The sequence below is a fragment of the Mus pahari genome, chromosome 14 (assembly GCF_900095145.1).
Source record: "Mus pahari chromosome 14, PAHARI_EIJ_v1.1, whole genome shotgun sequence".
Classification (NCBI taxonomy): domain Eukaryota; kingdom Metazoa; phylum Chordata; class Mammalia; order Rodentia; family Muridae; genus Mus; species Mus pahari.
The window spans coordinates 83920035-83929706 of record NC_034603.1 but is presented as its reverse complement, the minus strand read 5'-3'; the positions used below and the strand labels follow the sequence as shown (position 1 = coordinate 83929706).

Genomic DNA, 9672 nt, shown 5'->3' with positions numbered 1-9672 from the left:
TCCATTCACAGCATCTGGTTCGATCTTTCTATACAGACTGAGTGGAGCTGTTACTAAAGGATATGAACAGGATGTGGGGACCCGGACATCCTTCTATGGCTTCACTGCCTTCTCCCTGACTCAGTCCATCCTCACTTTGGGTAGAAGAGGGTTCCAGCATGTGCCTCTGGGGAAGGTGAGAAGGGAGGAGTGGGGATGGCCACACAGCCCCTGGGCAGGGGAGACCAATGAGTGCAAATGGGCGTGGCTACACAGCGCCTGGGCAGGGGAGACTTAAGAGAGCCTTGTTTTCATGGAACCTGGCTTATCCAAAGCTCTGTTCACTTGAGGGCAAGAGCAGTGACAACAGCCACTCAGGCCATGGGAGAGACGGGACAGTCTCAAGTGAGTTGAGGGCCACCCTCAGTCCAGTCTCCTCAAGGCAGTTCTCCTGGACCACTTGTTGTCCTTGGTCTTCAGGACGTCCGATATCTACACTTCCTGGAAGGCACCCGGGACTATGAGTGGCTGGAAGCTATGTTTTTGAATCGGACCTTGGCAAAAACCCACCTTTCCTGGTTCAGGTACCCACTTCCCTCCCCCTGCCCTGACTAAGAAGTGACTGACTTCAAAATGGTTTGTTAGGTGGGACTGCCCCTGTGACACTTGGGGATGCGATAGCGGTCACAGTGAGGTCACGGGGCCAGGTAAGAGAACAGGACCTTAGGGATCCATGTCTGGCCACAGGCATAGGCCTCAGGAAGCCTTCCGGGACGCCTTGGCCTTGGATCGATACTTGCTGCTACACCCAGACTTTCTCCGTTACATGAAGAACAGGTAAGGGCAGGAAGCCCATACTGGGTCTGTGGGCCTCTCATCCTTTGCTGCCTCCTGACAGTTGGGAATCTGGGTATTTTGAACAGGTTTCTGAGGTCAAAGACCCTGGACACTGCCGACTGGAGAATATACCGCCCCACCACTGGTGCCCTCCTGCTGCTTACGGCCCTTCATCTCTGTGACAAGGTGTGACTGCAAACCTCTGACAGGAATGGAGTGAGCATGTACACACCCAAGGGCCCTGCATCCAGAGCTCTAGGCCATGAGCAGGAATAAAGGGACAGAGTGGCCCCTCCAGTCCAGCTCCTCCTCCATTTTTCTGCAGGTGAGTGCCTATGGCTTCATCACTGAAGGCCATGAGCGCTTCTCTGACCACTACTATGATACATCGTGGAAGCAGCTCGTCTTTTACATCAACCATGACTTCGGGTTAGAGAGAGCGGTCTGGAAGCGGCTGCATGACGAAGGCATCATCTGGCTCTACCAGCGCCCACAAAGTGACAAAGCAAAGAACTGACCAGGGCCTAGATCAGGGGGTCCCCCTCGACCACTTACAACACAGAATGTAAGGGCTCCTCAAATGCTCCTACCTGTGTCCCTGACTCAGACCTTTCAAGAGTCTAGATCTACAGAGTAGGTTCGCTGTCTGACAGCTACACAGAGGAACCCTGTCCAAAACAAAACAAAAGAAAACAACAGCAAACGCAAAAATAAAAATCACTGAAAAGAAAAGTAAAATTGGGGCTGGTGAGATGGCTCAGCGGGTAAGAGCACCCGACTGCTCTTCCAAAGGTGCAGAGTTCAAATCCCAGCAACCTCATGGTGGCTCACAACCATCCTTAACGAGATTTGACTCCCTCTTTGGAGTGTCTGAAGACAGCTACAGTGTACTTACATATAATAATTAAAAAAAAAAGAAAAAAGAAAAGTAAAATTGACAGTAGTGGTTTACTTTAAAATAAATAAAATCAGTCAAGTTACTTCCCCAGGAATGGAGAGAGGTCCCCAAAGGGTCAGCACCTCCCACAAGGCATTGACTTTAACCTCACAATGTGCTCACCTGACATTTTGGGTGCCTAGACTGAACACATTCAAGGTAAGACAGAACTTCAGAGTGAGCCCTCTGTGGCACTGGATGCTTGTAATCTTTTTTGAGAGTGTATGTGTTTGTGTGTGTGAATATACCTATGTACAAGTACAGAATTACAGGTTTTCGGGAGTTCAGGGCTAGCCTTGGCTACACAGCAAGTTCAAGGTCAGCCTGGGTTACAGGGAGACTCTGTCTCACAGCAAAGGACTTCCCAGAGTAGAACTTTGTGTTAATTCAGAGGCGACAATGGGGCACCATGAGCTGCCATGGACTACCCTCTGACCTCTGCTTGCCTTGCCCCAGGACTTCCTTAACTGTTTTTTATTTAGACTTATATATCTTGTGTATGAGGTCCCCCCTACAACATATCTGTATGTGTACGGTCCATGCCTGATGCCAGAGTTGAGAACATCAACATCAGGTCCCCTGGCAAGAGAGTTGTAGATGGCTGTAGCCTTGGGGACTGATCCCAGGTCCTGTCTGAGAGCAACAAGTGTTCTTAGCGGCTGAGCCATCTCTCCAAACCCCTGGTCTTGAACTTTTGACAATTATTCTGTTTTCCTGTCATTCCACTGAACTGGTAAAGACTATTATTCAAATTCTTTGGTCAAATTAAACCAGCTTTGTTTTCCGTCAGACAGGACTATCTCCCTAAATCAGGGTTTGAGAAAATGACATTGAACATAGGAGACATTGGGACTTTTATAGCCCACAAATTGCAAAGCTAGAGGGTTTTTGAGGGATTCTGGTTATGTAGGAACTGGATAGAACATTTCAAAATCATTTGGCAGAACATTTGCAAGTAAAGGTATAGGGTGTGGAGCACCAAATTTCACAAAATGGGTCAAGATCTGGTCAAATGCAAGTTTTACAGAAAACAGAAATGGACCTATTCTGTTCTTTTCCTCACTGACTGCAGAGCGCTAGGATTACAGGCAAAAGCCACCACACTACATCCTTCTAGAGGCCATCCTGGTCGGGAAAGGCCCTGGCTGCCCGCTTCGAGAGCATGTATGCGATGAGCCGTGGAAGGGTGACTTCCTTCCGTCTTTGCCCTCTCTCGGAGTGCACATGAGAGTTCACTAAGCAAATTGGTGTTCTTTCTCTTCCTCCTCCGTGGAGAGCTTTTCTGGGTCAGGAGGAGATTTTGGTGCTGTGTATACAAATGCTAAATTCTGAACCCCAAGATCTGTTTGCGCCAAATGATAAGATTCTCACACATACCAGCCTTTCCTGTATGAAAAAGGCCAAATTAAAGCTAAATACATGTAGCTAGCTACAGGGGCCAGAAAGATGACTCAGTGGTTAAGAGCACCGGGTGCTTTTCCCAAGTTCCTGATTTCAAATCTCAGCAACCACATGGTGGCTCACAACCATCTGTAATGGGATCTGATGCCCTCTTCTGGTGTGTCTGAAGACAGCCACAGTGTACTTATATATAGCAAATAAATACATTTTATTTAAAAAAAAAATGGCTACAGCCAATTACTGGGGAGAATAAATGTGGGCAGGGTTCAGTTACTAAGCTGGGCGTCACAGGTAGGGACCTCAAGAAGAAAGAGGAGGAAGAAGGAAAAGGGAGAGGGGGGGGAGGAAAAGGGAGAGAGAGAGAACGTGAGGGCAGGGGGTCTCCATTAGATGAGATTGACCGGGAGCATGCGGCCGAGTGCAATGTCCCCTGAGGAGGGACTGATGGAGCAGAAATAGCCCAGGTGAGACTCAAAAGGAAGTATTTGCAGAGTACAGCTGGGCATTAACAGTCTAAAGTATAGAAAAATAGGTTAAGGGTAATTGTGCTAAAGATGATTAAAAAACAATCCGTAAGACTCTGCCTTGATTACTATGGAGCTGACTGGCTCATGTTAATAACTAATAGAGTTATTAAACATTTAAAGATATCGTTGACAGGGCACTAGGTGCCTCTTCCAGACTGAGATGAAATAAAACACATTTCAGGTTTTAAAAATAGCTCTGACTTGGCCTCCGGTACTAACACACACCTCCAGGTGTATCAAAAACTTGTCATCTGTTTGTCCATGAGACAAAGAAACATTACAAAAGGAGTTTTAACCCAACCTTTGGAGCTATGGAAATGCCCTGTGAGGTACCTGACCTGTCTGGTCCCTATAGGCACAGGATGGCCCCCCTGACCTGACTGGTCCCTATAGGCACAGGATGCCCCCCCCTGACCTGACTGGTCCCTATAGGCACAGGATGGACCCCCTGACCTGACTGGTCCCTATAGGCACAGGATGGCCCCCCTGACCTGACTGGTCCCTATAGGCACAGGATGGCCCCCCCCCCTGACCTGACTGGCCCCTATAGGCACAGGATGGCCCCCCCGTCTAAGGGCTGATGTAGCTACTGCTTGTCTAATGACAAAAAGCAAACAAGTTAACTCTGGATCAAGATCTTTGTTTGTTTTTTGTTTTTTCGAGACAGGATTTCTCTGTATAGCCCTGGCTGTCCTGGAACTCATTCTGTAGACCAGGCTGGCCTTGAACTCAGAAATCCGCCTGCCTCTGTCTCCCGAGTGCTGGGATTAAAGGAGTGCGCCACCACACCTGGCTGGATCAAGATCTTACAGTCACTGCACCTACACTGTTAAGACCCTACTCGGGGAACACCAAAATGCCAGCTGTCTAATGACTTCATGACCTGGTACCAGGCCCTCTTCTTGGTCCAGTCTGAGAAACCCACTGCCATCCATTCTGCTACCCTCTGGTCAGAAGGCAGCCCTCAGGTGCTCACCCTTGAGTGTCATGAGAAGAAAGGTGAGCCCGGGTACAGGGAAGCTAGAGTAGTTACCTTAGGAGGAACGTTTTGGGTCCAAGCCAGGTATGTCAGCTCAGACAGATTGATTGATCTGACCAAGGCTCTCAGATGGGGAAAAGGGAAGTCTACCACCATATAGATGGATAGTTGAAGGGTATATAAAGGGAAATTCATAGGCCACCGTATTTTCTCATGAGGCTTTTGTTATATTCCTAAGAACCACAACTTCCAGCATCTCCTTACCTGGTTCTTGGACAGGTGAGGCTTTCAAGTTAATTTTGGAGATTACATTCGCTACTTCGGTTGTGTCTCAGGTCAAATCCTCGACTCTATTTTGGGTATTTGTTTGTTTTCAATCTAATAATCATCAGCTTAATGGTATCCAAATAGGGATTATCATTTAATTATTGTATCAGTCGTTGTAAACTTGTACAAGCAGGAGGGCCAAAGGCCCTGTGATGGCTGACATCAGAGTTACTGTCTAGAAGGACAGGCTACCAGTCACTTAATCTCATCTCCTTTTTATACTGTTTCTTGCGTACATTCAGATTACAATCCCTAATGTTTTGTACAGAAACCACTTTTTAAAAGCCATATGGTAACTCTTTTTCTGCATGAAGCAGGTCAAGTGTCCTATCATATAGAAGAACAATTTTAGTTAGTGAATCTACCTGTTGACAAACCTGGGCCCACTTTTCTGATGTGTCAATTGGCCTACAGGTAGTCACTTTGTCCCCTATGCCTGGGAGTTATTTAAAAAAAAATTTTTTTTTTAACTTACCATTTCAGCCTGTTGGGCAAGGGGGCAGGGTGTTGCAGGGAGAGGTCCACGGGGCAAGGGATGACATTCTCCTCTGTAAGTACTTACAGCTCACATTAGGGCACTGATGCCAGGGCCCAGGCAGGCTGAAAGCTTGCCAAAGGCTGAGCAATGGGGCATTTGTCAGAAGCATCTGATATGCTGGCCAAGCTGAAGAGACAGGGAGAAATCGCATAGGTTGGGCTGGGTTATATCAGCCTTCAGCAAGTCTAGGGTTCAGCAGCTTGCAGTGCACAGGGGATCCCTAGGTGGAGTCTGTCAGCAAGTGAAAATCTGCTGAGACAAATATAGACTAGGAAAGACATTAAAATTGCCTTGTTCTTGGGGAAGGAGAGGAATCCCAACACCAGGAGGATCCCCATTCTCAGGAGACTCAGGTTGTAGATGACTGGAATCCATTTGACCTGAGACAGGTGGATCCAAGTTTTATGACTTCTTTGACACTGTGAAGCTTACATGAATTTTTCCTTTACAAAAGGAGATACATTAGCATTGCCATTGTACCGAAGTCCACACTGTAGAAAGAGTAGCTAACAGGTGACGACTATAAAAGAGCAGGAGTCGACTTGCACCTTTGCATCTTAGCAAAAACTCTGGTTTTATGTTAAAAACCATGAACATTTTCTTTCACTCTGCAGAAAGCCAGGTACATAGATTGAACAGAGATGTTCCAGCCCAATGAGAAGCACCATTAAGTCTATACTTAGAAGACAACTGAAGGAAATTCAAAATCTTGAGCTTGTGGCTAAATAGGAAGCAGTCAGTGCTCTACCAGCTCATCGGAATTCTATTAACGGATGTTTAAACTCTGAAATCGCAGTACAATTATAGCACAGGAGACAGAAATCTGAAACATTTTTAAACCTTTGTATACCTTCAGTCATTATTTTGAGAGCCCCAAGATTTATTTAAACCTTTCTATTCTCAAACTTTTATATATTTTAGAACTTTTTTTTTTATCCAACAGCTTACCACAGATATGAGTAGTAATGACTGAGCGGTCATCACAGAACATATTTCTCTAACGATAAAGTTACACCTGAAACCTGTTTCTCCTTTAATCTGAAGCCTATGAGCAAGGCAAACCTGTTTGCCTTCTTAAATAAGAGAAATAGTAGGTTTAACTAACTTATAATCTAACAAGAGAGTTGTTGTAGCTTCCGGAGAAAAAGCTAGTTCCTTGTTGTTGCTTAACTGATGAAGCTACAGTTAGTGTAGCTGTCAATATGATCTGAGACCTGACAAGGAGAAATTATAATACAAATAGCCTACTTACCAATTAACATAGTCCATTACCCAGACAGTCATCCCAGGCTCCTGTGGTCTCCATGACATTGAGGGCAGAGGTACCAGGACAGCATCAGTCTTTGGCCAGGCCCAGAAGATGAGAGACTTTTCTGTGGAGGAGAAACATGGGAAGTACATATCTTGCGGGCAAGACATTGGAGCAGTATTACGCAGTACTTGGTGTTATTACAATCTAGTGGGAGTTTATGGTTCTGTCTATAATTTTCCTGTAGACGTTGGGGGTCACTGCTAGGATCTGGACATCTTTCTGTCATGGTAAGTTTAAATATCTTAAATGCCATATTCAACAAATTCCTGACAGGCTTGAGGGCTAGTGTCTACTAAGCATATCTGAGTTAAATAATCCTTCTCCATTCTTGGTTACTTCTTTTAGGCTATACATTGAAAACATATGTAGAAAGGTAAATAAAGCTCCTTTTTAAAAATTGCATTAGTACTTAGCATGATAATAAGCACAGTAATAACCAGTTCAAAGCTTAATCATCTTTAACAGTTTATTATAAAAATAATAATATTTGAATGGAAGCTCTTTTAGTATCAAGATAAGACTCTTAAACCATAAACACGATTTATAAAGAGCCTGGGAACTTTCCGGATCCTTACATGCTGGGTCATTATAGAACACAAGACTTCACCTGTATGACTCAGTTTACCAAAATAGCTACAGCTTAAATATGCTAGCAAACTCCAGGACAGCCAGGGCTACACAGAGAAACCCTGTCTCAAAAAAAAAAAAAAATGCTAGCAACAAGCAAGGAGGCTAGACAGATCTCTTCAAATCAGACTTTGTTATTCCTGAATACACTTTATGTAAGGAGAGGCATTCTCCAAGCCAGTGGTTTTCAACTCTCTGATGCTGTGACCCTTTAACATGGTTTTTCATGTCATGGTGACCTCGAACCATAAAATCGTCCTCATTGCTATTTTACAACTGCAATTTTGCCATTGTTACAAATCACAGCATAAACACCAGACATCCAGGTGGCCCTATGCTACCCCTGTGAAAGGATCTTCTAACTCCCAAAAGACCTTGACTCATAGGTTGAGAAGCTATTTCATGTTCTTTGCCAGACTGCTTAAAGTCATTACCTCACTGCAACATAAGATGGGAATACTTCAGTCTCTGGTGTTAGTTTTGGCCTTAATATTTCTTTAAAAAGATTTATTTATGTATTTTTTTGTAAGTACACCATAGCTGTCTTCAGACACCCAAGAAGAGGGTTGTTAGCCAACATGTGGTTTCTGGAATTTGAACTCAGGACCTTCAGAAGAGCAGTCAGTGCTCTTGCATGCTGAGCCATCTCGCCAGCCCTAGGATTCGCTTTTTTATCCCTGGTAGGTTTAGCTTTAAGAAATAACAATTGTGGGCTGGTGAGGTGGCTCAGTAGGTAAGAGCACCTGACTGCTCTTCCGAAGGTCTGGAGTTCAAATCCCAGCAACCACATGGTGGCTCACAACCATCTGTAACAAGATCTGACGCCCTCTTCCTGAGTGTCTGAAGACAGCTACAGTGTACTTAATTATAATAAATAAATAAGTTTAAAAAAAAAAGAAAGAAATAACAATTGTTAGGCCAGGTGTGGTGGCGCAAGCCTTTGATCCCAGCACTTGGGAGGCAGAGACAGGTGGATTTCTGAGTTCAAGGCCAGCCTGGTCTACAGAGTGAGCTCCAGGACAGCTAGGGCTATACAGAGAAACCCTATCTCGAAAAGCCAAAAAAAAATTGTTAAATTGAGGGTCCTTTAGTATCAAAATAAAACTTTAAATCACGAACACAACCCATGGGGAGACTGGACTTTCCTGGTGCACCTTTGCAGAACATCACAGCTTGTACAGCTCAATCTATCAAATAGCTAACGTTTAACAGGTTTAGCAGAGACAAGGAGGTAAGACACATGCTCTTAAGTCAGTCTCTGTGAGCTTGAATCGTCCTTAGGGAAGGAGAGACACTTTATAGGCTCTTTGTCAGGCTTCTTGGGTCACTGTCTTGCTGTATCATAAAACAGGAATATCCGTGTTTCTAGTGCTTATTTGGCGTTTGGTGTTCGTGGCTGTGGCCCACTGAAGCGGAATTTTCTGCTTTGTATCATGCGATGCAGACTCACGTGATGTTTTGCTGAGGTAAGACCCGTGGGAGGACACATGCTTTTTGGAGAGAGTATAAATAGGACGCAAGGGACAGTCCCAGGGTGCTAACCTTGCAATACTTTGTTGGTCTCGTGTCTTCGTTTCTTTGAGAGAGGCATGGCAGAGACCTTCTCCAGGTTGGTTCTGGTCTGCCCCAGTGACTCGCGCCATGTCGGCAGAGGCCTGGTTGTTTCTGCTAGGTCTTGCTCCCACTGGTGATTGTGTTTGATACCCTGATAGTACTAAGCTGGCCTGCTGGTATCCTGATGCCACAGATTGGAATTGTCCCAAAGAACTACTTCTAAGCAGGCGCACATCCCCATCTCCCATTTACCACGTGTTTTCCCTTCCTTTGGATGGTGGGCAAGAAGACAGCGATCCAAACATTTGAGAACCCTTATTACAAAGTAGGTTTTGAAAAATCAAGGCCTACACCCTGTTTAGCCATGTATTTATTTGTTTAGGTTACATATTAATAAAGACATCATAATATGAAACACTTTATAAACTTAAAATGTCCCATAGCCTTATACATTTAAATACTTAAAGAAAATATCCAGTTTTCTTTCATTTATACTATTTGTGAAAATCCAAAATTTCCTTTTAAAGAGTCTCAACTGGGGGCTCCTGCAATATCAAAAGTAAATTAAGTGCTGTTTTGTTTTTGTTTTTGTTTTTGTTTGAGGCAGGGTTTCTCTGTGTAGCCCTGGCTGTCCTGGAACTCACTCTGTAGACC

At 44.7% G+C, this 9672-nt stretch overlaps 1 protein-coding gene across 1 annotated transcript in view; it reads left to right on the top strand.

Annotated features, from left to right (window-relative positions):
• The window catches only part of LOC110331893 (alpha-N-acetylgalactosaminide alpha-2,6-sialyltransferase 1-like), a 7433-nt gene extending 6100 nt beyond the window's left edge, over positions 1-1333 (top strand). Inside the window, exons 6-10 of the mRNA XM_021212752.1 lie at positions 24-175; positions 460-563; positions 727-816; positions 903-1002; positions 1142-1333. Of these exons, the coding sequence (XP_021068411.1) occupies positions 24-175; positions 460-563; positions 727-816; positions 903-1002; positions 1142-1333 (638 nt within the window). The remainder of the gene's footprint in view (positions 1-23; positions 176-459; positions 564-726; positions 817-902; positions 1003-1141) is intronic.
• Positions 1334-9672: the final 8339 nt, after the last annotated feature.